Below are 27,660 nucleotides of genomic sequence, written 5' to 3'. Positions count from 1 at the left end.
AAGGGAAAAAATAGTGATGCTCCATAACAAAAAATAATGCTAATAAATGCATTAAATAAAATAAAAATAAAAGAAGATACAAAGCATAAAATAACCCCCAAAACTTCTTCAATGCCAGTGAAAACCAGCTGAGGACAAGCATTGCATGGAACGTGCCCATCAGCTGGGCTTGAGCCCACAACCACATAAATGTGAGGAAAAGCGAAGAAATTCCAAGGAATCCCCAAATAACTTCCAGCTGGAGCAGCCTTTGGGGTTGGGAACACTCAAGGCAGCACCTGACAAAGCAAATTCATTCAAGAGCTGCATTTTGGGTGGCCTGAAGCATCTTGGAGCTCCAGGACACCAAAATGGAGAGGGGAACACCAGGTCTGGAGGGAGAATGGGTGAAAAATGGGTGAAATTGGTGATAAAGCCACAAATATCCTCTTAGGAGAACCTCAATCCCCACAAAGAACGATCACTGGGGACAAATAGTTGGAAGTATTTATTCATATAAAACTCATATTAAAGAACATAAAAGATTCTTAAAAACAAAACCAAAAAACAACCCCCAAAAAACAAGGCTCTTGCAATTATTTACAGCAGTATTGCACAAGTAAAGTGGCAATTACCCTGTCCAAAATTCATCAGTGCAAAACACAAGGAAGGCAGGGAAATTGCAGTCAAAAATGCTACATTAGCTGGGTCCTGCGACACGATTTAGTGATTCACGTGATCCCATGGGATGGCTGCTCCAGGAAAACCTGGCTGAAGCAATCCCGGGGGGTGGAGGAACCAAATTCCAAATTCCCACTGAATTTCACTAATGCTGAAGTCTTTGATGTGCCTAAATCACTCTTGGGAAGTGGAGACTTAGGCACTTGGAGAAAAATAAGATTAAAATCTTGTTATCCACACCACGATGGCTTTGGAAGGGGATCCAACACTTCTGGCAGGGAGGAAACCGAATCTTCACAGGAACTTAAATAAGCAGGAAATAAATATACAACATTTCTACAAGTTACAGCATTAAACAGTAGAGTGCATTAATTACACAGGGAAAAAAAAAGAAAAAAAAAAGAAAAAAAAAGGACCTACAGTATTTACCAATTCCACTCTAAAAAAGTGTAGGAAAAAAACAGGAACTTTTTTAAAAAAATTTTTTAGGTTTTTTAAAAGTATTTCTAAGCTGTACAAAACTTACAGGAGAGAAAGGAGAAGGAGTACATTGCACACAGATATTTGGCTCAGATGATGAAAATAATATGGTACTCTACTCTAATAAATATTTGAGTATTTACAGTTTGGTGCAAAAGAGGAGAAGCAAGAACAGGAACAATCTGGTTTCCAAGGAAAACTCTTCATCCTTTTGGTGCAACACAGAGCACAGGCTACACTTAAACACGACCCAGAGCAGGCAGCCAACGTGGCTGAAAGGAGCAAAAATCCCTATTTTATATCATTCTACTGTTTTGAGGCTTTTTTGGGGGCTTTTTCTCACTAAACCTCACAATGCCACAGGAATCCTATTTTTTGAGGGTTCCTTTTCCTATGATTTTTGGCTGGGAACTCCTCCTGTAGAGAAGGCCCTGGGAGACTTTGCCAATTTTTTTTTCCTTAAAATGAATCTCTTTTTTGTCTCCATGGGAGGACAGGGTAAAGTGCTCTTTGGTGATTCTTTGGTGTACTCCAAGGGACACATTCTGGGATGCCCAAAGCTGGGAGATCCCAAAGCACCATTTCATCCACCAGCAACGATGGAACTCAACTGGGAGGAAAAAAAAAAAATCTCACTGGGTCTCCCCTCCCGCTGCTGCCGAGTTTTATCCTTTTAATTTTAATTTTACCAGTGGAATTCCATGGGAAATCCCTGGTGGTAGGTCTGGCTGGGGCAGCAAAGCCACAGAGAGCCAAAGCCAGAGGTAAATCCCAAGGGATGAGGAGCAGGATCTGCCCTGGCCAAGCCCCCTCGATATTTGAACCGCTCGCTCTCCACCAGTGCAAAGTTTCCCCCCAAAGGGCTCCCAAATGCCCTTCCCAAAACAACCCCTGCTCCTGCAACCGCTGCTCACCTTGCACTTCCAAGGAAAAAAAGGGAATAAAATTGGCAATCGAGGTTAAAACCAGCTCCATGATCCTCCAGGAGCAGGAGGGGAGGCCCCGCCCCACGAGGCAGAGAGCTCCCACTGGGGTCTGTCCATCGTTAATTAACACTAATTATCATCCATGGCACTCAGCAGCTTCTCCCTGTGGGAAGAACTGCTCCAAGGGGGGGAGGGCTTGGGATGGGCTTTTCCTTCTTGTCTTTTCCTATGCTGCTGGTGAGACCAGAAACAAGCCCGCAGCTTTTGGGGAGCACCTGCACCAGCCTGAGGGAAGGGGATGTTTGTGCATAGATATGGGATGGCTGGAGCAGCCAATCCCCCAAAAACATCTGCTGGGAAGGGGAACACCCACGGATCCATGGCTCCAGGGAGGAAAGGGGAGAGGCCCTGGGACATGGAGCACCTGGGAACTTCTCTGGGAGGACACAGAGCAGTCAGGTCCCCTTGGAAAGTCCTGGATAGATCCATGTCGGGCTGGCATCCTTCCATCTGCATCTGGGGGCTCATCCCCGTCCGAACACGGAGAGGATCCCAGGAAAACACAATCTTGGACACCTCTTTTGACAGCCACGACTCCCAACAGGTCCTGCTGCCGTCGCCTCCGGCTGCGGCGTTCCGGGAGCTGCTCCCTGCCTCCGGAAGGGTTTATTGCTGGATTACTCAGTCCCCCACATCTGATAGCAGACACTACAGAAGAGTTTTCACACGTTTTATAGAAAGAATTTCTTTTTAAAAAAAGGCAACCTGGTGGCTTGGGGTTTGGTTGGTTGGTTGGTTGTGATGGTTTGGACCCTGGAGTTCGACAGCGAAGTCTTGAAATTCAGAGTGGATCAAAAAAATAGAGATATCAAAAAAAAAAAAAAATTAAAAAATCAGTCAGCAGGAAATAGGCTGATTTGCATTATGCAAATGAAGTTGGATTTGGGATAGCATTAGGTATTTACAGGTAAAAGAAGTGCTGATATTAAATCCCTCTGCCCTTTTTTTCCAGCCTTTTTTGGGAGGCAAAGGGAGAGGGGAGGAATCCGAGCCTCTGCAAGGCAAACTCCAAGGGCTCTGCCCATCAGCTGGCTCAGGTTTCCCTCATTCCTGCCATGGGGCTCATGCCACAGAATTCCAGGAACGATGACAAAACACGATTCCACATTTTCGCTGAGACTCTTTTGGGGGGAAAAAAAAGGCAAAAAAATGAATAAAAAGAGTGGAGAGAAACAGCGAGTAAACACCACTCTGCCATAAAAACGCCGCGCTCGGAATGGGATGTCCACCCTCATCCTGCCACGTGTCCTGGGGGAGAGGCAGGGTGGGAGCCCCACATCCATCCATGAGTCCGTCCTTCCCGGGCTTTCCCAGCGAGGAATTCAGTCCTGGCGGCTTGGGATGCGCCGGGCGCTCTCACTGGAGCCTCCAGATGCGGCTGATGATGTAACGCAGCAGGCGCAGGATCATGACCTGGGGGTTCCCCAGCTGGTGATCCAAGAAACCCTGAAAGATAGGGGAGGGAAAAAAAAAAAAAAAAAGAAAAAAAAAAAAAAAAAAAAAAAAAAAAGAGAAAAACCAAACGAAGTGGTGATTTTAAATCCCACCATGAAGCCCCCCATTCTGTATAAATGGAAAATATTCCAGAGGCACAAAGTGTTCAACACTTAGCAGCCAGCGGAGCTTGGGGCTCATGACAGCAGTCAAGGGATGCCCCCTCTTCCAGGAAAAGCCCAGGACCCATGAGCCTTGCTGGGACAAGGAGTGTCTGGATGACGAATTGCCCCATTTCCCGGTGTCCTGTCCAAGGAACGGTGCCGGGCGGAGGCCCCACCCTGGGGAACGTGACAGGGAAGGCGCCGGCACCGCGCAGGGACCCGTCCGACAGCCCCAACCTGCCCGGCGAGTGCGGCTCTGGCACTGCTGCAGTTCCCCATTTCTAACCTCAGGCTGAAAGGGCAAACCTCAGAGCCAGGCAGGGCTGGCAGGCACGAGCCCTTACGCCCTCCCCTCCGGAGCCCAGACAGCTCAGGAGCAGCCAGAACGCTTCCAGAAGGAAAAGGGACCTTTCCACCAAGTGCCTCAGGGATGATAATTAAACAATGGCTGAAACGCTCTGAAACCTCCCCGGTTTTGGGTGCAGGGAGTGAGAATTTGTCACATGCTGGCTGCACCAGGTACAAAGTGTTTTTAGGGTCACGCATGACGTCTCCTGCTCGTGTCACCTGAGCAGGCAGGACGTGTCCTCTGCGTTCCACTCCTCGCCCCGGGCCAGCCCTGGTTGGAATTGCAGCCACAGCACTGGGAACAGCCTCGTGCAACCCTGGGGGATGCTCCCTGCACCTCACCCTGCTGCTGCCTGGGAAACACCCCCATTCCCATTAAATTCACCCCCTTATCCACCACAGGGTTGTGGGGAACAGCAGGATGTGCCCAGAGACTTCCAGCACCAAAGGAGCCAGGATAATGCAGGAAGGACGTTCCTGCTCCTCACAAAGTGCTCCAAATTTAAGGCACGGCTCTGGGAGGCAGGCAGGAGGTGGGAGATGGGTAATCCAGCACTGAACAGGCTCCCCAGGGAATGGTCACAGCCCCAAGGCTGCCAGAGTTCAAGGAATATGTGGACAATGCTCTCAGGCACAGGGTGGGATTGCTGGGGCTGTGCAGGGCAAGGAGTTCGCACTTGGATTATCCTTGTGGGTCTGTTCCAGCTCAGGATATTCCAGGGCACTCTGCATTTCTTCCAGCTCCTCTGGATCTGCCTGCTGCTACCAGGTGCCTCCAGCTTTCTGGACAGCCTGATCCCTCCCTTTCATGGAAAAGATGTCCTTTCATCCCAAAAAGCAGCCACTTTGCATCACAAGGGATCAGCCTGGGTGGGGGAGATCTGAAGATGCACATTCTGGATTTTGGATTCTGGACTGGGGTATCAGCTTATCACCATTTTGTTGCAGGTCAGGAATGCCAGGACATGTGGGAAAAGTGGAGCAGGTGGAGATGATGTGGAAAAAGCAGGATCACAGCAGCCTGATCCCCCTTTTGTGGGAAAGCCAACCCTGGGAGCAGTGAGAAAGCACTGCAGGAGTTATTGGGGAGCCGAAGAGGATGGATGAGGATCCAGCAGCCAGCATTCCATCACCAACACTGCTCCTGGCCCCTCTTCCCACAGCCTGAGTGGATGGAGCAGAACCCACAAGCAGGGACATGCAGGAGCTCATCCTGGCGAGCCCAGCTTGCTTCATCCCCTGGGCTGGGGTGCCTTGGGATTGGGATTGGGCTCCTCTGGGGCATTACTGCATCAACTCGGGTTGCAACACCCCAAGGTGAGCGAGTTCATGGGCTTATAAAAGCTCTGTCAAAACAGTCTTTGCCAGAGAAGTAAGTTCTAGGACCGAGTCTCTTCTTTGCAGCAGCTGGGATTTGGGAGCTGGGCTGGGAATCCCACTGGAAGCTTCCCTAAAAGCGATGGTGCCGGGCAGTGCATCCCCCAAACTTTCCCTGCCTCTTCCTTTCTAAAAGCTTCCTCATCACCATCAGGTCCAGGCCCAACCCGACACCTCTGCCCCAAAACCCCCGTGCAAACCTGGTGCCCTAAAGCTTCCAGCCCCCATTTCAAGGTTCTTTTCAATTGCTTTAAAGGTTATTTTTCATTGATTTGAGGCTGCCGCCGCCGCTGATTTGCCTGGTCCAGGCCACCCCCCGCCCGCGCAGCCTTTTCTCGTCTGAGTGAGCGAAATGCTCACCGCAGAGAGAGTTTCCAGAAATGATTCAGCCCTCCCCTTCGAGAGACACGGGAGGTGAAGAGGGGAAAGTTACCCTGCGTGGACAATAGGAGGCATTGAACTCGTCACCGATGCGCCGCAGCTCCTGCGCGATCCAGATCTCCGGCTGCACCTCCTCGGCTGGAGAGTGGGATTGCCACCGGGAAGCTGCAGGGGATGGAACAGGAGAGTTGGGAACACGGGAAGAACAACAAATTGTACAGAATTTACTACACAAAACTCTCTAGTAACCCATCAGCTCTTGCCATCTTATGCCTATTTTTTATTACTATCATATTTAAACTCTCTTAAATCCCAGAGGCGCATGTGGGGGCTCACTGCGTACAACAAACAGGCTTTTATTCCTGGTTATTTCTGTATTATTATTACTACTATTAGGCTTTTATTTATTTATTGTAGACTTTCCATGGGAGCATCTCCAAGCTTTGGTCCTTCTTAAACAGGGATAAGAGACAAGATGCCACTCTCCAATTTCCTTCCCTCACCAAAGCTCCTCTTCCCCCTTTTTTTTCCTTCAGCAGCAACTCCTTCCCTAACCTTAAAAACCCTCTGCCTCATTCAATTTCCACATTTCTTCCCCAAATCATCTTCAAGTGCCCAACAAGGAAAACCAATGGGTTTGTCACAGGGAGGAGAAAGCCACAGTTGGATTTACGTGTGGAGAAGAAACCACACTTCCAGCAAATCCAAGAGCTGGCTTGAAAGAGAAAAGAAAGAGTTATTGTGTTTATTATACTGCAAGATACTGTAATTATTTAGGTCCCCATCTTAAAAAGTTTTAAACATGTGATAAATCCTCCAAAGAGCCAGGGGGGGAAAAAAAAGAAACAGGACCATGTTTGATACCCAGCACCACCTTATTCCCCCTTTCTTAAAGTTCAGGATCCAAGTGGGAACTGCAGACTTAAGGAATATTTAAAAATTTTAAAAAAAAAAAAGAAAAAAAATAAATAACCTAAAAAAATAAAACAACCAAAAAACCAAAAAATACTGCACAAAACAAAGCAGCGTTTTGGCACAACAGCTTCGGAGGAATCACAAGGGAACAGGAATAGCTTCCAATCTTCCAAACATTCAAAGGATTAGTAGGGCAGTTAGAGAGAGACAAAAAAAAAAAAAAAAAAAAAAAAAAGAAAGAAATTAAATAAAAGCCTGGCTCCAACCTGATTGGAAAATGCGTTTCCGAGCCAAGGCGCGCCGCTTGGCCGGCCGGGGGCTGTGTTGCTGTGTTTTGTTTTCGCGCTGTAGTAGCAGCGCCCGCCGCCCGCCCCGAGCGCGTCCCCGCCGGCCCCGGGCGCGCCACGCGCGGCGCTGCGATCCCGGCGGGAGCGGCCGGGGCGGAGCCGCTTCCCAAATCCCTCCCCGAAAAACAACAACACGCGGCCAGCCCGGGCAGGAAGCGGCCAGCAGCGCCGGGGACGGGAGGAGCACCACGCGAGGGAGCCGCTGCCGTCGCCGCTCCATCCTTCCCCTGTGCCATCCTCCCGCCCGCCCGCCCCAGGGACTCGGGCTCGGCTCGGTGGCTGAGAGCGAAATCGGGCTGAGGTTTTCGGAAAGGACTTTCTGCAGCGAAAGGGGCCAGTCATAACCGGGTCTCCGAACCAGTCACAGGCGCTTTCGGGGGCGGGGGGACACAGTCATAGCGGGAGCCACCACCGAGGGTGACAGCCCCGGGCACCGGGACGTCACCGACGGGAAGCCGCGCCTGGCTCCGGCCCCAGGGATGCTCCAGCATGGAATTGCTGCGGTTCCGGCTCGGAAGGGCAAAGAAAGCAACCCCGAAGTGCAACGTCAGCTCCTAGGTTAGGTATCCAATCCCTCAGTGAAGGAAATCTTGGAGGGCCGGGAGAAAACAGCAGCGATTCCAACACAAGAGCATCAGGACATCACCAGCAGATTCCCAGCTCAAGGTTTTCCCCTTAAATCCAACTATTTGGAATCTCCTTTGAGAGCAACAGGTTTATACTGCTCCTCTCCTCATGGGAATACACACCAGGATCAAACCAGCACTAGGAAAGCCATTTCCAGAGCACCTGCTCCAGCCACATTCCCAAAATCTGCATGCAAACAAACACATTGCCTTCAGACCAAAAATCCAATGGAAGGAAAGGAAGGAAAGACATGAAATACCACGAACAGTCACCCAACCCCTCCAGAAAGCGTGAGTTTGTCTTGGGTGACTTACGCTCCCAGCTGGGAATTCCCCATCCCTGCCAACCTCTTCCCCCAGAACAAACAAATCAACTCACCCTTGCTCCTCTGCTTCCCATCCCAAAAGCATCATCCTGGATATCCAGGCTGGCACTGCAGCCCTTGTTCCCTTCCATCCCAGAGCATCCCCTCGCTGCTTTTGTCTCGTTTCCCAAAAGAAACAGCTTTGGAGGCAGCTGGATGTGTCCCTGAACTGTCAGAAAGGCGGCACAGCCCAAAGCATCACTTCCCGAAACCTCCACACCAACAGCTCCTCCTTACACAACCCAGGGCATTCCCAAGGGCTGCCTCCACCTTCATTTGCCCTCATCAAAACCTTTGGGGAAGGTTTTGCAAGATTTAGAGAGGGACTTTTGAGGCAGAGCATGAGCTTGCCGTACTGGAGCAGCCTTGGAGCAGCACTGCCCAGGGGAGAGGCCAGGAGCATCCGTCGCTCCTGCTTGCAGGAAACGCCTGTTTATTTTAATAAAAATAATAATTATTATTATTATTGCTTATGCTTCCGAGAGAAACTCTCCACCTTGTGAGCCTCTGCTCACAACAGATAAAATCAGTGGGTAAAAGCACAACAAAAATATCTCCTTTGCTTCCTTCCCGAGGGACTGACCCGCTTCCATGTGGAAAACTCCACGGCACGCATCCAGCTGGACACTGCCAAGGCACAGGGATTGAGGAGGAGGTGTGCAGGGCCAAGGCATGGATATTTCACAAGGAGAGCTGCATGGGATGTCACAGCCTGGGAGCTGCAGGCCTGGATGGGGATAAAACAGCTCTGTAACTCCATGTTCCCAGCTTAATCCGTTCAGGAGTATCCAAGAGTCCCAGTGAAACAGCACTGAGGATTTTCCATTTGCTTATAGCTGTTTAGGATGATGCCCCTAGCAACACTCACAGAGCAAAAGCTCCAATAAAACAGCTGATGAGAGCATAGGATTTTGGGGAAAAAAAAAAAAAAACAGGGAAAACTTCAATTTCTTCCCAGATAAAAGAAACTGAAGCCTTGGCTCTCCTGGCGAGGAATTCAGGGAGCATCCCTGCCCAGCCGTGCCAGGGCGAGGTTGTGAAACACGAATTAAGCTGTAATTACTGCAATAATGTCACAAAATCTATCCTAAGGGCACATTACAGCCAGGCCTCCGCAGCCAGAGCCAGGAGGGAGCAAAAACACCACCAACCAAAAAAGACTGTGTTGAGATCCCAAAAAAAGCTCGGAGCTGGTGTTTGTTATCCCCATGCCTCGCTCCCACCGTGCCCTGGTGCGAGTTCAAAGGTTTCCTCCAATTCACCAGGGAATTCATCAGGAGAGGGGAATGCTGGACACTCGTGCAAGCTCCCGCGGGCAGGTTTTCCCTGCTGGAGAGGCTTCACCTGGCAAAGCCAGTCGCAAACACGCCCCCGCCCGCCCCCGGGCCGCTTCCCAGCGGGATTTCGGGATGCAGGACCCCAGCACCTCTGCCACCGATCCATGGGAGAGCCGGAGCGGCGCACGAGCCAGGAGCCACTTGCTTGCTTGGCAAAACACCCTGCGACAGCGAGCCCCGAGCAGAAAACTGGACTCAACAACCCTTGTCCCCTCCTCCCCTGGCAGCGGCTGACCGAGCCCGGAAAAGAATAAACATCATAGTAATAAAAACCCCGGCACTGGACGCGCGGGAGTTCCCCGGCGCTGTGTTTGCCCGGCCAGCTTCCACAAATCCCAGAGCGCCGGGAGAGCCTCCAGCCCAACTCCAACGGCACGGCTGCTCCCAAAACCCACGGGCTGGGCGGGATGCGGGAGCTGCTGCAGGTGCCTGGCATGGATACCCGCGTTCTCCATCCTTCCAAGGGAAGCCAAAGGGCAGGACCCCTCATGCACCTCTCAACAACTCCCCGGCACCGTGTGCTCACAGCTTTACACACCCCTCCCTCCTCTCCATCCACACCTGTACACAAACCCCGGCACTCCACACACCCCACGAGAATCCGTGTTTTCCGCGGTGCTGAGGAAAGCCAAGCCAGGTGAGGAAGGCAAGGGGAGGAAAGCCAAGCCAGGTGAAGGGTCGGAAAAGCGCTCCCGCACTTTCAGCCTACCCCTGACCCGCGTATTCACCCTCCACACATTTCCCCGGCACTTCACTTTCACATCATCGCACGCCCCCACAGCAACTCGGCTCTGAGGGAAGCCACGCCAGGTGAGGAGGGGGAGCGAGGGCAGCGGAGTCCGGCGGGGAGGAGAGGCGAGGAGGAGGAGGATGGGGAGCCGCGCCCCGGAGCTTACCCATGGCGCTGAGGCAGTGGCTGAGCGCCTGGCAGGGCGGGCTGGGGGTCTGCGTGGCCTTGTCGCAGCCCAGGGGCGCGGGGCTGCGCTCGGCTTCGAACGAGAAGTACCCGCTGGAGGAGCGCGGCAGCAGCGGCGACCTCCGCACGAAGATGAAGAGCGGCGAGCGGGTGGCGAAGGGGCCGGGGCTGGCGGGCGGGCCCCGCGCCGCGGACACCGCGCCGGCCCCGGGCAGGGCGGCGGGAGCGCCGGGGCGCAGCTGCGCGCCCGGGCCCGGCCCCTCCGCCGCCGGCAGCCGCCCGCCCTCGCCGTCGCGTCGCGCCTTCACCTCGGGGGGCTGCTTGGCCATCGGGGCTGCCTGCGGGGAGCGGAGCGCGGTGAGCGGCCGAGCGCGCCCAGGCCGGCCCGGCCCCCGCCCGCCCGCCCCATTGTTCTGCCGAGCGCGCCCCCGCCCCGGCCCGGGCCCGGCCCCCGCCCCGCGCCCCCGGCCCCGCTCACGGTGCTGCCGCCGCTGGAGCGGCCCCGGCCGCGGCTGCGCTCGGGTGTGCGCGGGAGCGGCCCCGGCCCCGCTCCGCCCCGTGTTTACAGCCCCAGCACCGCCCCGGCCTCCCCCGGCCCCGGCACCGCCCCGGCCCCGGCACCGCCCCGGCCTCGGCGCCGCCCCGAGCCCGCCCCGGCCCCGGCCCCGGCCCCCGCCCCGCCCGCGGGGAGCGCCCGGGCTCGGGCACTGCCTCACACACGCTCGGGGACTGATAAACACAGCCCGGGGCACGGCGCGGCCTTACACGCGCACACGTGCACCGCCAGCCTCACACACACATCGCACACAAACACTCACACACACACATATCCCACACAAACACAGCCCGGGGCACGGCGCGGCCTTACACACGCACACGTGCACCGCCAGCCTCTCTCACACAAACACACACACACCGTTCACAAACACAAATCCCACACGAACACACATTGCACACAGACACAGCCAGAGTGCTGCGTTCTGATACTTTCGCCCTTCCCACCCTGCAGCACACACTCACACCGTGCACACACAGTACACACCCCGCAGGGTTCACCCCTACACGCCCCCCGTGTACTGTGGGTGCTCCCCTTACCTGCACACCCCTTACACGCCCCAGGCACTCCTTGTTACACCCCATGTGTGCACACACTTCACACCCGGGTGCTTGCTCTTCACACACATTTTACACACACGCCCCTGCTGCAGGGCATCTCCTGCACCCCACAACCCCTCCTGCTGCACCCCTTGCACACTTGTGTGCACACACACCCAGCACTGGTGCATCCCTCGAGCAGCAGCAGCAGCATCTCCAGCCTGTGGAGAAACACAGCTGTGGAGAGGAAAGGCCATGGGAAGGAAGAAGGACCATGGGGTGGAAGAAGCCTTATGGAGAGGAAGAACCCGGCCTATGCAGCAGAGGGGCTGAGCGCCGCTGCTGGAGCAGATTCCGGGATATCACAGGTCCCCCATCCCACCCCAGTGTCTCTCACCTCAGCCAGGGATGGTCCCACACACTGCTGGAGCTTCTCTGGCTGCTCCAGCTCTGTTCCCATCCCCTTCACGCCTCTCCAAGGCGAGGGGAAGGAAAAGGGCCTCTGGGTGTTTGAGTGGGCAAAAATAATTAGGGAAATTTGTTAGGAAGGCACATTAGGGAAAAACTTGAAGACAGGGACCAGCAGCAGAAAGGAAGGGCTCAAAATGTCAGGCAATCACATTTCCACACCAGAAATGGAGATGCAGGGCTGAAAATCAGGCTTGTTCTCTTTCCCAGCCCTCCAGCAGCGGTACCCACGGGGCTCCACAAGGCCGCGCTTCCCTCACGCTTCCCTTGGATCCAGGAGCCACCCGAGGCTTTTCCCCATGTCTGGGGCCTGCAGAGCATCCTGTGCTGGTGGGGCAGAGCAAGGGGCACACTCTGGAGGCACCTGGGCTGCCGGGACGCAGGGCCAGCCAGCAGATGTTGAGTCTATTTTCTCCTCCTGGGTCGTTTTCGTTTCTGCGTGGGCGGCTCATGCGAGCAGAAAGGGGATGGGGAGCAGCCCGGCCTTTCCAGCACCCAGCCTTGAGCTGGCGCTTCTGCTCCTGCCCTCGGGATTCTGGAGAGCCAGGACAGGCACCAAGTGCATTTTCCCACCGTGAATCACGGCTCCAGCCTCACGTAAGAAATCCATTTCGACGTTATCCTTGTTCCTCTTGTCGTGAGCCATCTCGGAGGAATTTGCACCAAAGCCCATCCCAAAGTCCTTCATTTTCGGCACTGTGGGCACAGGTTGAGGGAGGGGGAGTTGAAGCCTGCCCCTCAGGCCCTGCAGCATCCATTCCCAGCTCCCTGGGAATGCTGTTTTGGACTGCCTCATCCCAGCCCTCCTTGGCACCCATTAGCATCCATGTGCAGGGAGCTTTCCCATGTCCCACATGGAAATGAGGGAGAAAGGACAAGGATGGAGGAGGATGGTGGGGGTCCCATGGTGCAGCAGCACTGCAGTTGTGGCATCTCCCACCCAGCCTTCCCTCTGTGCCATCACATAATCACTTAGGTTGGAAATGACCTCCCAGATGATGGAGCCCAGCCCAATCCCAGCAGGTTGGGAAGCAGACTGGGAGGAGGCTGGAGCAAAGATGATGGAGCCTGGCTGGAGGGAACAGGCTCCTCACAGTGCCCTGAAAACCCCCAGGGAAAACCACCCCCAAGCCCTCCACCCCAGCCAGCAGGTGTTCACCAAACCCTTTCTGACCTGAACAAAGCAGCAATGGAAAAAAATGACACCTTGTTCTCCTTCTCCTGCACCCATCATGATAAATGTTACTTCACTCGTGCTGCCAGATAAAATCAGGTTTGAGCCTCAAGCATGAGGCTTTGTGTGAGCCAGTCTTGGAGCCTGACCTTTACAGAGCTCCCAGTTTCAAACACCAACCCAAAATCAAACCCTGTGTCATCAGCGTGGGGGTGCTCGAACAGCAAAGGTTGGATTGAGATAAGAACAGGTGGGTTTTGTTAAAAAAAATGTGTATTTTAGTTAAAGAAACCCCCAAACCCTCTCTGGGGGATCCCCACACATGCACAGTGCTGACAGTGATGTGGGGGTGAATCAAGTGACAAGAATGGTCCTGTTGTGATCTGAGTGGTCCCTGGGCTGAGCACAGGGGTGACACTTGGATTCCCTGCTGCCACCAGTGAATTTGGGACCTGTTAATATATGTTTAAATTTATTTATTGTTCCTAATGGGGTAAGTGACATTGCTGTGGGTAACCCCAAGGAGGGAGACCAGCACTGCTGCTTCATTAGAGTGCACCTGACTAATTACTGAGGTGGCTGCAGCTTTCAACAACCTCACACTTTATCCCTGTTAATGCCTTCAAAGCCAAAATTAAGGATTTTGGCCAGGAATTGCAGGGAGGTGGCAGCAGAAAGGGCTTGGCCGGGGCTGAGTGGTGATGGGCCAGCACCAGCAAGGGATGGAGGAGCTGGGGGAGAGCCTCAGAGCCCAGGGGGGGCCCCGGCTCGATGGGAGAGGGTGAACGATGAGCAAAACCTGGGTTTTCTGCAGAAGAAAGGGCAGAGGCACCCACCCACGCGCCAGGAAATCTCTCCTCTCCCGTGTGGGTGGTGGAGGCCCCGAGATGGGTTATCTCTAAAGGGCGACTCTGGGGATGCCTCGAGATCTGCAGCGGAGTGGAGCCGGCGCGTGCCGGCGAGGAAGCAGCGCCCTGCCAGCCGGGCCCTCCCGGGCTCCACTCTTGGGACTTTCAGCAACTTGGTTTAAATAAAATAAAATACAATAGCAGAGCCTCCACCCCGCCTCATCGCCCCACTGATCCATTTTTACCCCTTGTGGGGTGGTTTTAACCTTTCTCCTCCCTGCCTCTCATGGGGTGATGGTGGGATGGGGGCAGGAGCAGGTGGCTGGGACGCAGGGCTGGTTTTAAGGGTGTTTAATGTGGAGTAACCGCATTTATTAAGGGCAGAGCTGCAGATAAAAACTCCATCGTGCTCATAATGTTCTGAAAAGTGCTCCTCCACATATCCCTCTGCATTATATGAGGAACTAAAAATATATAATTTACAATATACATCTAAAATCTTAAGCCTGGCAGAGATTTTGGCCTGGCCGGAGAACAGCTGGCTCTGGCTCAGCTCGTAAAAAAAATGCAACTAAGGGGAGAAAGGAACAAAAAAAGCCACCCCAGCATCCAATGTTTATGTTTCCACCAGCTCTGAGGTTGCTCCAGCTGATCTGCCTCCTGGTGCAACTCACTGCAGCTGAGTCAGGAACCAGCTGCTTCGGATCAAAGCCCAAGGCTTTTCCACGTGCCACAGGAAGCAGACTGCTTCCAAGGGGAATCTGAGAGGTTCTGCCATCAGGGCAGGGAGAGGAGCCCCAGCTGGAGGGAGAGCAGCAATGCCTAGAACACATCTCAGTTCCTCCTGACCATCCCAGATCTACCAGGTGCTCAGGCTCACCATGGTTTTCCAGCTGAACAATTTGAGCAGAGGAAAAACACCCCTGAAACAGAAGTAGGAGGAGGGAGAATAGGAAAGGCTGTTGTCTCCCTCCTGTGGGGAGATGCAAAAATCAAATTAATGCCCTCTCCTACCTCGTGGGGGTTGTGCTGCTAAAATATTCCTTTTAAAGGAACACTTTCTTCCCAAAATTCTGCTGTTACAGTCAAACAAGAGACATTTGTCTTCTGAGTTTCCCCTGAGCTTGAATAATGATGTGGAGAGAGGTCAGAAGTGGAGGTGCCAAGGGTGGGTTCAGTCCTGTCCAACTTACATCTGACCTGCAAACCTCCATTTCCTCCATCTTAGAAATTCCTAAGGACAGGCAGAGCAGAAAGAGCCCAGTCCAAGTACACCCACCAATCAACAACTCAATTTAGCTTTTTTTTTGCCCCCAAAAAAAGCACAGAAAGATGCAAGCCATCATTGCTGAAGTCAACCCCAAACCCGTTTATTATTTGAAACCAAGTTATTACAAAAATATTCCACACCCATAAAACCCCAAGTCCTTGGAAACTGGGCAAACTCAACCCTTATTTCCGTGAGCGTTTGTTCTCGAGGAGCAACACAACAAGTCTGTTCCGAAGGAACTTGATTTCCTTAGCGTAGGACCTGCAAAATAAATCCTTGAGCTTCTGGCGCAGGGCTCGGAGGGAAGGCAGGCTGTGGCAGCTGGGAATGTTCAGCAGGCTCTCAAAGAACTCCTTCCACAGCTCAGCATTGGCAAGTCTGCAAAAAGGGACAAAAATCATCAAAAAAAGGCACTAAATTCTGCTGTTAAAATACTCGTTTTTACTCTGCTCCAGTTAGGAAAGGTGTGACAGAACCTGACCTCAGAGCAATGTGGTACTAACGTGGGTTTCTAGGAAATCTGGGCAAAGATTTGGGGGATATTTAGGACACCCACCTCCTGAAGGTTCCATCAGGCTTCCAGACCCCGTTGTCTTCCTTGAGGCGCATGTAGGACCCAAAGAGCAGGCAGTACACGGTGGCTGCGATCCCAAAGTAGTCTGTCTAAACCAAAACCACACCAGTCTTGTGTCAAAAACACACCCAGAGCACTAAAAATGAGCTGAAAACACCCCATGGAAGAGGAGAGGCTCTAACTCTGGTACCAGGGTCCAGTTGTTTGGTGTGCAGTAATTGCTGAGACTCCAGGCCATCCCTTACCTGGTAGTTCCATGGTTTGTTTGTCAGCATTTCCACACACTGGAACCCAGATGTTTCACACCTGGCAGTGAAGGCTGTTCCCTCAGGGAAGAGCTTCATGTCAATGCTCTGTCCCAGGTCAATGAGGGCCAGGCCATGGCAGAGCCCGTCGATGTCACACGTGTCATTGTCCAGGAACCTTCAACCAGGACAAGAAACAATCCCATCAGTGTCTCCAGGCTCCTCCCGTGTGGTGACACCTGGTGACAACAGGACACACTTGCCTTTCTCCCAGGATGAAATTGTCAGGCTTGATGTCCCCGTGGATGATGTGGCAGCTGTGCAACTCCTCCACCATGTGAAGGATTTTGACAGCGAAGTAGATGACGAGGGCTTGGGGCATCACCTTCTCCGGGAGCTTCTTGTAAAGGTTGACGGCGTTCTGGAAACCAGGGACACAAAGCATGGGTTAAGCCACAACACACATCCCCCAAAGGAGGTGGAAATCAGGAGGAGGAAAGGCTCTGTGAGGGCAGAGCAGAAGCTGGTGGCACTCACGAGCAGCGTTCCGTAGTTGTGGAGCTCCCCCACCAAGACGCTGCCGTTGAGGAAGAAATGGGCGGAATAGAAGCGGATGTAGAGGTGGTGCAGGCTGGGGCTCAGCCTCTGCTCCAGCTGGGTTGCAATGTAGAACTCCCAGGGGTTGGCTGGTTTCTGGACCTGGAAGAAAGGAGGGGGTTTTCCTGGGAAAACCTGGGAGCGGTAAAAGCTGGGGTTCCTCTCAGGTTGGGCTTTTAGTGGCAGATCAGGCATCCTCCCTCTTGAACTTATCCCAAAATGGTTTGGTTGAAAGATGATCCAGTCCCATCTTCCATCCCCTGCCACAGGACACCTTCCACTATCCCAGGTTGCTCCAGGCCCTGTCCATCCTGGCCTTGGACACTTCCAGGGATCCAGGAGCAGCCACAGCTTCTCTGGGCAGCCTGTGCCAGGGCCTGCCCACCCTCACAATAATTAACCTCAGCTGATAAACTCCTTATGATTAATCCTCTCAAATCTAGACTTCAATCCCATGCCACAATTCCACACACTTCTTGTGAATCCCTGATGGTCCAAAGAAAGCATAAATCACCTTTGTCTCCTGAAAAAGTTTCACTTCAGGGGTTAAAGAGGAGTTTAGTTTTTCCTGAAGGGCTAAATGTGGGAGAGGAGATCCACAAAAAGGTCCCGAGGCAGATCTGACATGGAAAGGCCAAGGATGTGTGTGAATCCACCCAGGGGGAGGGTCAGACTCCAGGATTATTCCAGGAGAGCTGCTGTGGCCCAGCACCACTGACCTTGAATATCACTTTCTGGTTTTTCTGAGGGTTACTGGCATCCAGGATGGAAGCTTGATACACTTGGGCAAAAGCTCCTTCTCCAACCAAGCAGTCCACATGGAATGAGCTGGGACCTTTAAAAGATTAACATTAAATCCTGCTTGCCAACTCCACAGAGGAAAAACAGGAGAAAAAAAAAGAGAAAAGTACCAGCCCATATGAATGGTTTAATCCTAGATCTAGTCTTTCCCTACAAATCTCTTCCTGCTAGGAACAGGAGAGAGCAGGAGTGCTGGACGTGCCACACACTCAACCCCAGTGTTTCTATTTTTGCCTGACCCCCTGGAAGCAGTCAAATTCCAAAGGGCATGCCCTGAAAAGTAAACACCAATGTTTAAGTCCCACAGGGATGTTGCAATCCCTGTCCTACAGCTTTTGTTGACATGGGCCCGCTGCTGCTCCACACAAAGCTGGAGAGCTGTGGCCCAGTTTGCAGGGAGAACTGGGAAAAATGCCTCATCCAAAAGGCTCGTGCTACAAAAGGCAAACAAAGCAACCCCAGGCCTAATTCCCAACCTGAGGCTGAGATAAGCTGGAGATACACACACTCAAGGAAGCTGAATTCCCACACACTTCCAAGAGGTTCTCCTGGAAGAAGCTTCAAGAAATGCTTGGCAGTGATGAGTTGGAAGGAGCTCTTACCCAGTGAGAGTTCAGCCTTCACCTGGATGAAGGGAAGGGGAGATTTCCACTCAAAGTAGTTGGCGCAGGTGTGGAGCGGCTCCGGGAGCTCCGACAAGAATTTGCCAATCAATTCCTTGTCCCAGGGGTTCTCAACAAGGACTTCATGGAAAAAGGGAAAGTGTTTAAGCTCTGGCTGTCATTCCAAGGAGGTAACACAAGCTTGGGCTTGAGAGAGCATCACTGATTTAAAGAAAATAAACCAAAACCCCCAGGAGGGATAAGGATACGTGAAGTATTCCTTGATATGTGAAGTATTCCTTGATTTTGATGCTCCAGGTTTTGCACACACCCAGAAATCCAGAGTTTCCCAAAGTGCTCTCTGGAGTATCCATGGCAATATGCAATCCAGGTCCAGCCCACACTCATCCCTGCTCACATCCCTCACAGGAATCATGGAATTGCTCCCTCCAGTGCACAGAGCACAGCCCTTGGAATGCAGGGAGGAGAACCAGGGAATGCTGTGTACCTGCAGGCCTCCCGTTCCACGCTGTCCTGTCCTGCCCAGCTCCACGGAGCATCTTCTGGGAAGGTCTCTCCACCCCAGGGCAGGAGGAATGTCCAGTTCTGCTCTGAGCAGCTGCAGCAATTCCCTGGATTCCAGTCCCTTGTTTCAGGACGTTACCACGAAGCCCTCTCTGTTCTGGGACGTGTTCGAGAACAGGGCTGTGGATTTAAACAAAATATCAGTAATTATTAATAATGTTACAATAACTATATTATATGTAGTTATATAAAATTTATATAATAGATTAACATTTATATCCTATAAATTATAAATAGTTTATATTATATATATTATATTTATATATTATTAATAGATATTGCATTGTATTATATATATTCTATTCCATTCCATTCCTTCTGCCTTTGGGGTTTGGCACCTTTAGGGAGAAAAAATGTGTCAAATGCCACCGTGGCCAACGTGGAGGCGAATAAAACGGAATTTTTAAAGGAAAATTAGATTTGATCCAGTCACTTTACCCATCCCCTAATAATTCTCAGGTTCACCAAGAGAAGAAAACAGCGGATTTTTGGCCAGTTAATTTTTAATTTCCATGGGGCAGAACTTAAATCTTGTAAGGATTTTGGGGGCATGGTCACCAAACCCAGGTCCATTTATCCCCAGAGTGCTGGGCAGAGGCATGCTGATACAGTGGAAAACCTTGGGACACTTACATTGCAGCAGCATACCTTAACTTCTTGGGCCTTGGCTGCCTGTGCAGTTCTCCAGAGAATTCCAAATTCATCTGGGGCAAATTTTCCTTACAGGCTGAGCAAAGGGAGCAAGAACAAGAGCAAATCAATGTTTATTTCCCCAAAAGCAGGAATATTTGGAGTATTCTCACCCAGCAGCTCTGAAAGCTGCTGCCACGAAAACCAGAGCTCAACAAAGCCTCATTTCAAATATCCAAGTTAAAATAACACCTGGATTTCTCCAGGGAGCAGATCCCAATACTTAAAAAGGGGCAGGAGCAGCATAAAGGTGCTCCCAGATGTGATTCAGCCAATGTTTGGATATTCCCAACCCCTTGGAATTGTTCACAGCAGCAGCAGCTGGACACACAAAGCCTCTCTTGTCCCTCACCACCTCCTCTTATCCCAATTAAAAATCCTTGGAGAGCTTATGAGCTGCTGTTCCACAGGGAATGTGGATTCAGGAATGGCAGCCACACCTGGGTGGGATTTGGATTTGGGCAGAAATGGAGTCATGAGGCACCAAATTCAACGTTTTCCCCACAAAACATTCCTTATTTTACCTCTGTCCTGCAAAGGGGGCTGGGAGGGAGCTGCCAGGTAATTGAAGGGTGTGGACATGAGCTGGGCAGCTCGGGCAAAATCCCTGGTGTTGTCTGGACTGGGAGCCAGGGCTTTGTTGCTGCAGGGGCCATTCCACACCGTGTAATCATCCCGCAGGAATTCCGTGGTCCCTGTTTCTTCCTAGGCAGGAAAAACAACAAAAATCAAAGACTTAAAACGAAATCATCAAAATTATCCTGAAATATAAACAAAATCCCATGTTTCCATAGGTTTAGACTAGGTCTGAATGTTGGTAATAGTCAAAGCCACAGCAAAATGTCAGACCACCAGAGATTGCTGGGGGAGCCTGGAAAAGCCAATCCCATGGGAAGGGATCTCTTCTATCCAAGTTTTATCCATCTCCTTGGCTATGGAAGCTGCAAGGTGGCTGCAGGAAGATGAAATGCCTCTTTTTCCCCCCAAACTGATGCCAAGTCCACACATTTGAGAAGTGGAATTCTCCACCAATTTTATGTCAATCAACAATTAAAAATGCTCAAGAAATGGGAAGAAGTATCCAGCCTCCAGCAGGCATCATTCCTAGGAATATTATGGGGTTGGGACAGAGCAGAGGTGAATCCACCCACCCTGGTAACCCTCCCGAGTGCATAACCCACTTCCAAGGCTGATCCCTGCAGGATCCCCACTCACTTCTGCTGCACAGTCAGTCATGGGATGTTCTCCAAAAGTTCTGGGCTCTTCTGGTTTGTTCTTGTGCTGTGGGATCCTGAAAAGTGACCCAAAGAGTTCAGAGCAGCTTTTCCCCAGGAGCTTTCCCAGGCACACTGGTCACAACAAAGGTTGGTTTGCTTTAATGTGAATTTTTAATTTTATATTAAGAGCCCCATTTGCAGCAACTTGGAGAAGCTGCAGCAGCTCAGAGTTATACCCAAGTTTGCAGGGAATGGAAGCACTGTCCAAGCACTGTCCAAACAGGGAAGTTGTGCAATCCCAGAGCAGCTTTTCTCCTGCCACTCCACCAGTTGTGCCATCCTGGCACAGCCACAGCAAAGTCCCATGGAATGGGATCCATTTTTTCCATAATTTTTAGGGAGCTGAGCTCAGCTGCTCCTTTTTCCCTCCTTACCCTCCATTCTCCTTCTCCTCCTCATCCTCAAAGATGGCAAAGGCAGGAGTGGCAGGGACAGCAATGCTCGTTTTCAAACCTCCACCAGGCTCTGAAATTAAAAGATAACCCCTGTTATCTTCACCCCATAAAGATTATTTACACAGCCACCTTCTCCCCCTCTCCAGGCACGTGGTGCTCAGGGCTCCATCCAGCTGCACCTGCACAATTCCCACCCAAATCACCTTTCCTACAAACTCTTGGAAAGATTTTGTGTGAAATCTCTCTCTGCTCACTCTTGTAAAGCCCCTGGGTTTCAGACTGGCTCAACTCTCACAGCAAGGGCTGGTGGGAGGTGCCAATGGGAAATAAGGGATGGAATTCCATGGAAAATAAAGAGCACGCACCACTTTTTCTGCAAAAGGCTTCAAATTGTTCCTCGCTGTCTTCCAGGGGAGATGGCTCAGGCAGGAAGGGTGTTTGGAACATATCCATGAGAACACCTAAGAAAGGAAGAAATAATAAAGGAATAAATAATGAAGGAATAACACTCCCAGAAAAAGAAAGAAATTTTCAGAGGTTCTTCCATTGTGTAGCAGCCAAATCAAATGCCCATTAACTCTAACAGCCTTAAATGCCAATTAATAATATTCTTATAAATTATCAGCAGTCAATAACCAATTATTCCTCCCTCTTGCATTTAAAATCAGACACAGGAAGGGCCAATTTGGCCAACACACACTTGGTCATGGCCCTTTTTATTCCCTATCCAAGGGGAGATTCCAAGTTTCCTAAGAGAGCAAGTTCTCCTTTAATTTCTCAATTTTTTGGAAAACTTAGATATTTGTAGGACTAATGAATGCCACAGGCCTTTTGGGTTTATTTTCTTTTCATTTTTATTCAGCTCAGCACCAAGCAGAGCTGACTGTGAACTGTAAATTAATGTGGTTTGGGTCTTCACCTCCCAAACAGGATTCCCTGAAAAAGCAGCTCAGACAACACACTCCCAAAGAAGCCTGGCAGTGATTTATCCAGGAATTGATGGGAATTGTGGGATGTTGTTAAAACATCAATTTCTGGTCAGAGGTTTTGGGTCACCCAGATAATCCCAACAGACAATTAATGATGTAATGCTATTTTCCTCTTTGTTTGGTGCACATGCCCATCCCTGAGCAGCTCCCTTGGCTGGAAAAGGCTCCACTAATGTTTCCAGGGATGATCCCAGGGATTCCAGGGGAGGGAAAACTTCACTCCAGCCCTTACCCAAGGCTTCCTTTGTGTGGACCGTGGGCGACGGCTGCACCTTGAAGGGCGTTGTCATCCCCATTGCTCCTCCCAGCGAGGTGTTGGGGGTGGCCTGGGAAACATTCCCATAGGCAAAGGAAGAATTCCCAGCTCTGCAGGCTGGAAAACACAAGGGCAAGATCATTCCTGGGATTGTTTATGAGCATTCCAGCAAAACGTTTGTGAGGGAAGTAAACAAAAGGAGCGGCAGCGACGCAGGATTTGGGGAGAGATTTTGGCTTGTTCAGAGATTTGCGTGGCAGAGTCCCAAGGGAGGCTGCCCTGGGGGGCAAGAGGGACCTGGGACAGCCGGGTGGCTTCCAAGGAATCCATCTGCCATTCCCAGGAATGCTCTATCCTGACACAGAAAGTGAAGCAGGACAAACAGCGATTCCCAGCCATGCTCCAAAAGGAGCTGCTCAGAACATGGGAACAGGGGCTGGATCTATGTTCCATGGAAGGGATAGGATAGAGAAACTCTGGACAGACATGCAGGGATGGAGGCTGGGAAGTCAAGAAGCTTTGCCAGGGTTGGAATTGGTGTCCACACACAGTTGATGATTCCCAGCTGGGAACAGCCACACCAATCTCCATCCAAAGGCTCCTTACCTTCCTTCACATCCACAGCAGGAGTTAATCCAGTGCATCCTTTGTTAGGAGACCTTCAGAAGAAAGTCACAACATTTCCTTGGAATAAAAGCTATTTAAATCCCCTTTTAATCTCTGTTTCAGTGAAGTGAGAGGTCCCTTAATAAAGATCACCCTGGAAAGTTTCTCCTACAGCTGCCAATAACCTGGGAGGCAGCAGAGTCCTTTAAAAATGTTTAAATGCATTAAAAGCTCTCGTTGGACACAGTTTGCCTCCAAGGAATTCCAGAACATGAGTGAACAATCTGTTCCCACCTTGGCCAAGTCCACTGAGCCACCCTTGCTTTGCCAGCCTGGGTTTCTCCCTCTGCCCCCCCATTTTGTGGCCAAGTCCCACAGCAAAAGTGCAGGAGAGCAATACCAGCACTTTTTATCTTTCTCTGGAGCCCTTGGAGTGGGATCTGCAGGAGCAAAGCACATCCTGGGATTTATTCCAGGCATTGCACACCAAATTCCCTCTTACTGCAATTAAGTAAACCTGTGCAATTAAACCACAGGGTAAAGGGAATTAAACGTGGCCATGAGGACCAAGTTTGATTTAAGTCTAATAAACAATGGCTTCATTAAGGTATTTTTTCCAGAAGGGAAAGAAAGGCTCATTTTTAGCTAATTCTCACAACTCAGAGGGGGAGCCTGTTCACACTCACAGTTCTCCCGCGCTCCGAGGGTCAGGACCAGCCCGTTCCTGGGCTGGAGCAGCACTGAAGGCAGGGTGCAGCAAACTCTTCTGGAGCTCCCCAAGCCCCGCCCGAGCTCCAGCTGGGTCCTTGTCCTGTGGTGTTTCCCATGGGGAGGTTTTTGGGATGTGGTTTCCGAGGGGCTTCGCCGGCTGCAGGGCAGGAGCGGTGGCTGGTGGCGCCTGGAATTGGGGCTGCTCAGGCACCAGAGCTGGGCCCTTTGGCACATCCAGCCCTGCAGCAGGGGCCATCCAGCTCCCTGGGATGTGAGATGTGCTGGGCCTCGCAGGTGGGGGCACCTTTGGGGATGAGAAGTGTTCTGTGACACCCAGATTCCCCCCACATGCAGCCATTCCCATTTTCTGTACCAGCTCCGTGTGACCAGAATGTAACAGAACCTTTAGGTTCCCCCCAAATACAGCCATTCCCATTTTTCCTGTAAGCTTCACATGCCCAGAACCTCAGAGAACTTCTAGCTGCATCTCAAACTAAACTGTGGAGAAGCAAAGCCACAGCTCAGGGTGAAACCTTTAAAATGTGGGTGCTGCAAGTTGTGACAGGTTTCCATGCTGGCATTGCAGCCTCCAGGCTGGAGGAAGATCCTATCCCGCAGTGCTCTCTTAGGAAAACATATCAAACATATTTTTACTCCTTTTTTTTTTTTTTCCCCTCTCCTCTTTCCTTTTTGCAATAAGCTCTGAATAAAGCCCAGAGCCAGAACCTGGTGCCTGCCTGGGTCAGTGACACGCACTGGATGAGCTGAGCCCATCCCAGTTTGAAGGATGCATTCCCAGGAAGAATTCAGCTCATTTTGGGGCTCTGGAAGAAGCCTGCAGGCTCCTCCTGGAGCTGGTGGAAGCTGTAGCTCAGCTTTGTGACACCCTGAGGGGGGTTTATCCCATCCAAGAGGATTGGGCAGCTCAGGGTCACATCTTGCTCTGTGTGGAGCAGCAGATCCCAGCTGATGGGGCTCTGGTGGGGCTTCCCACCAGGGAAAAACCAACCCTGGCTCCTACAGCATGGCTGGATTTTGTGGGGAGAGCCTTCCTGTCCATCCCAGAGCCACTCACCACGCTCTGGCCTGGCTCAGCTGCTGGCTCCAGCCTCGTTTCCTCCAGGCTCCTGGAGAGCTGGGTGAGCTGGTCCAGCTTCTGCTGCAGCGCCTGGAGCTCCAGGACTGCCGACTCCTTCTTCTTCATGGAGTCCTTCTGCTCCTCCTCTAGGGATTAAGCAGTGACACTAAATGAATATGTGTGCTCTGCATGGCCCCAAACAATGAGATTAAATGAAAATACGAGGCGCTGATGGCTCGCTGTGCCTCCTCAGGAGAGAGGCACAAATGTGGCACTGACAGGAGAAGCCCAAGCCATGAGCTTGGCCAGCAAACAGCCATTTGGAGAGCTGGGAAAGGGAGGATACCCAGTGCCTGCTGCCTCCTGAGGAGCTCATATTTCCTGAAGTATCTCTTGGCCCTGAGCTCCTCGAAGGAGAGCTCGGAGCCCGGGCACAGGAGCAGGTTCTTGTCGTACATGGGCACCTGCTCCCACCCGGCGGTGCCCGACGGCGGCTTCGGAGCAACCTCGGACTTGGAGATGTAGGTGATGTAGTTCCTGGCAGGGAGAGGAGAAAAGGGCCAGGATTGGGGGGTTTGTCCCAGCTGAGAGCTTGTTTCCTCACTGTGGGGGCTTTGAAAGGGACACCCAGCCACTTACACTTCTTTCCCAGCAGCACAGGGTTGAGAACCAGCACCGTCCAGACCCTAAAGCAGGGAAATAAAACACAAAAAACCAAAATAAAACTAAGTTCAAGCAGCACAGCTGGCACAGAATCCACTGCTAATATTATCCTGCGATTCTGGGAATGTGTCAGGCCACTGGGTGTGTCCCAGTGCTTCCCAGATGAGACATTCCTATGGAGATGTTTTCCTGCTGCAAGCATCACAGCAGCAATATCCTCTCTACATCAGTTTTGAGATGCACCAGACACAGCCAGTCTGCCCCGTTCAGCCAAGCTCACCAACCCAAACTCTACATGAAACATCTCCCCCAAATAATTCATAACGATTTACCTGAGTTTTGCAGGGATTAGGACTTGAGACACCTTTTGGAGGAGCCATTTGATTTGCAGCATGGGAAGGCTGAAGTGGTTTTAGAACAGCAGCATCTGGGACAGGAAATATAATGCAAGTATTTTCTAGTCATTAATGAGTAAAAATTGTTTGCTCCTGTGTGAATTTAGATTAACCTGAAGCACTAGAAAATTAATAACTTGTTTTGAATACATTGCCCTTAAGAATTTTTCACATAAAGAGGGAAAATAAAGTGATTTCTATGGGGAATTTGGTTTTTTCACTCACTGAGGTAAAAAATTCATTTAGAGGAGCTACAGATCAAACAGGACTCTTCATCCTCACCTTGCAAAGGAGGATTCTGAGGATCATAACTCTGCAGGGAGCTAAAGTGAAAAAAAACCCTCAGTTATTACCATGAAACCACCTGTCCCTCACCCTTCCCACCTCGCAGCAATGTTGGACTTCCTTGTACAATCATGCCATGAAATGCAACACTGAAAAGCTAGATTTTTACTGGATATGGACACCTCCACAGCTGCAAAACTAAAAAAGCCTTCAAGAGGCAGCAGGAGAACAGACTTGGGTATTGGTTTTATGTTTTATATTACATTTCACTTTTGGCTTTTTGCATTTAGCTTCCCAGAATTAAAGGCTTAACTCCAAGGATCTGCTTCACTCTGGGATGTGTTTTTTTTTTTTAAATACACATCCCAGAACATCCAATAAATATTCAGCAGCAAAGAAACGTTATTAAGTTTAAACCTCCCTTTACCAAAAGTAAGAACACTGAAAAAAAAAAAAAAAACTTTAAAAAATAAAAATATGGTTAATTATGAGTAATTATGAGCACTGAGTAAATGAGCAGAAGAGTTACCAGTGGAGCTGCTGCAGGTTCTCGCGGGGCTGTGCCTGGTTCAGGAGCCCTTTTTGGAGCACGGCCGCTGCTCCCTGCACGTTTCCCTCCTTGAGCAGCAGCCGAGCCCAGGCCAGGTAGAAATCCGAGCTCCTGGCCCCGATGCCCTGCCCGTGCAGGTACTCAAAGTACTGGCCCGGGGAGGAGATGAACTCTGCCTGCACAACAACAATTTCTGAGTCACCATAACGGGAGAGTATCAGAGAAGTTCAGGCAAACCTCTCCAAACTACACAGCTTAAAAAACACACTCTTCGTTCTTTCTGATCCCCTTGCCTCCTCCCAAAGCTCTCCGCAGTGCCAGAACCGCGGGGTGGGTGAATCGGGAAAATTTAATTTAATTTAATTCCCAGAGAAGCGCAGCCGTACCCACCAGCTTGAGGCAGTATCTGACGAACCGCGGGTCCTGCTGGTACCGCCGGTCGCTCACGAACAGCTCCACCAGCCGCTCCAGGAGCCCCGGCCAGCGGCTCTGCCTCTCTGGGAGCGGGAGGCATCCCTCTGCCCACTGCAGGTACCTGGAACGATCCCATGGTCAGCTCCGGCCCGGGAAGGGGCAGATCCCGAACCGGGGATGGGAAACACCCGAACCGGGGATGGGGCACCCCGAGCCAGGCCCAGCGCTCACCTGTCCCAGGGCTCCAGAGGGTCGGGCCCTCGGTAATTCCGGATCTGAGCCTCGTAATTCCTGCAGGGAAATCCCGCGTCAGGCCGGCATCAGGGAGGCTGGGAAGGGCCCACGGCGGGCGGAGGCTCTGCCGCCCCCACGGCGCCGCTTGGCCACGGCACCCGCAGCCCCCGGTCCCGTTCCCCATCCCGTTATCCCGCTCTCCATCCCGTTATCCCATTCCCCGTCCCGCTGTCCCGTTTTCTCTTTCCCCGCTCACCGCCCGGGCTCGTCCATGCCCAACCGCTCGCGCCGATTCAAACTGGCCGCGCGCGGCCCCGCACCGCCTCCCCATTGGCCAGCCCTCGGGCCGCACTGCATCCCCATTGGCCAGCCCTCTGCCCGCACTGCACTCCTATTGGCCGCTGGCCCCATCAATCACGCAGGAAACACCGCCCCCCGGGTACAGTTCCCGCCGCGGCCGCTGGACGGCGCCCTGGGGCCAGGCCCAAGGGAAATGGGAGGGAGGAAAAAAAAGAAAAAGGG

At 51.8% G+C, this 27,660-nt stretch overlaps 2 protein-coding genes across 2 annotated transcripts; both read right to left on the bottom strand.

The window, feature by feature from the left end:
* Positions 1 to 494: 494 nt before the first annotated feature.
* On the bottom strand, positions 495 to 10,680 carry BCL2L11 (BCL2 like 11). The gene is made up of 3 exons (XM_058802154.1): positions 10,317 to 10,680; positions 5,883 to 5,995; positions 495 to 3,572 (listed from the first exon to the last, which is right to left on the bottom strand). The coding sequence occupies exons 1-3, from the start codon at positions 10,663 to 10,665 to the stop codon at positions 3,483 to 3,485; spliced, it is 552 nt and encodes a 183-aa protein (XP_058658137.1). The 5' UTR covers positions 10,666 to 10,680; the 3' UTR covers positions 495 to 3,482.
* A 4,693-nt stretch (positions 10,681 to 15,373) lies between these two features.
* Positions 15,374 to 27,422, bottom strand: BUB1 (BUB1 mitotic checkpoint serine/threonine kinase). The gene is made up of 25 exons (XM_058802279.1): positions 27,395 to 27,422; positions 27,136 to 27,195; positions 26,881 to 27,025; positions 26,470 to 26,666; positions 25,938 to 25,978; positions 25,593 to 25,687; positions 25,237 to 25,283; positions 24,944 to 25,134; positions 24,595 to 24,743; positions 23,495 to 23,823; positions 22,809 to 22,861; positions 22,179 to 22,319; positions 21,323 to 21,418; positions 20,937 to 21,027; positions 20,501 to 20,576; positions 19,810 to 19,990; positions 19,229 to 19,322; positions 18,519 to 18,715; positions 18,011 to 18,151; positions 17,327 to 17,442; positions 16,548 to 16,709; positions 16,274 to 16,431; positions 16,011 to 16,188; positions 15,748 to 15,854; positions 15,374 to 15,569 (listed from the first exon to the last, which is right to left on the bottom strand). Exons 1-25 carry the CDS (start codon positions 27,409 to 27,411, stop codon positions 15,374 to 15,376), a joined length of 3,258 nt encoding a protein of 1,085 aa, XP_058658262.1. The 5' UTR covers positions 27,412 to 27,422.
* Between the last annotated feature and the right edge of the window lie 238 nt (positions 27,423 to 27,660).

The sequence above is a fragment of the Ammospiza caudacuta genome, chromosome 3, assembly GCF_027887145.1.
Source record: "Ammospiza caudacuta isolate bAmmCau1 chromosome 3, bAmmCau1.pri, whole genome shotgun sequence".
Taxonomy (NCBI): domain Eukaryota; kingdom Metazoa; phylum Chordata; class Aves; order Passeriformes; family Passerellidae; genus Ammospiza; species Ammospiza caudacuta.
This window is presented reverse-complemented; position numbering and strand designations above follow the sequence as displayed.

Bases quoted from the DNA above. Each gene is read 5' to 3' on its own strand.
- BCL2L11 (XM_058802154.1), bottom strand. From the start codon at position 10,665: ATGGCCAAGCAGCCCCCCGAGGTGAAGGCGCGACGCGACGGCGAGGGC. The intron at 5,996-10,316 runs GTAAGCTCCGGG...CATCCCCTGCAG, and splicing joins CCACTGCCTCAGCGCCATGG to CTTCCCGGTGGCAATCCCAC. The intron at 3,573-5,882 runs GTAACTTTCCCC...CCTATCTTTCAG, and splicing joins CCTCCTATTGTCCACGCAGG to GGTTTCTTGGATCACCAGCT.
- BUB1 (XM_058802279.1), bottom strand. The intron at 25,979-26,469 runs GTAACTCTTCTG...TTTTCACTTTAG, and splicing joins AACCTGCAGCAGCTCCACTG to CTCCCTGCAGAGTTATGATC. The intron at 22,862-23,494 runs GTGAGTGTGAAC...TTTCTTCTGAAG, and splicing joins CCTCGGAGCGCGGGAGAACT to GTCTCCTAACAAAGGATGCA.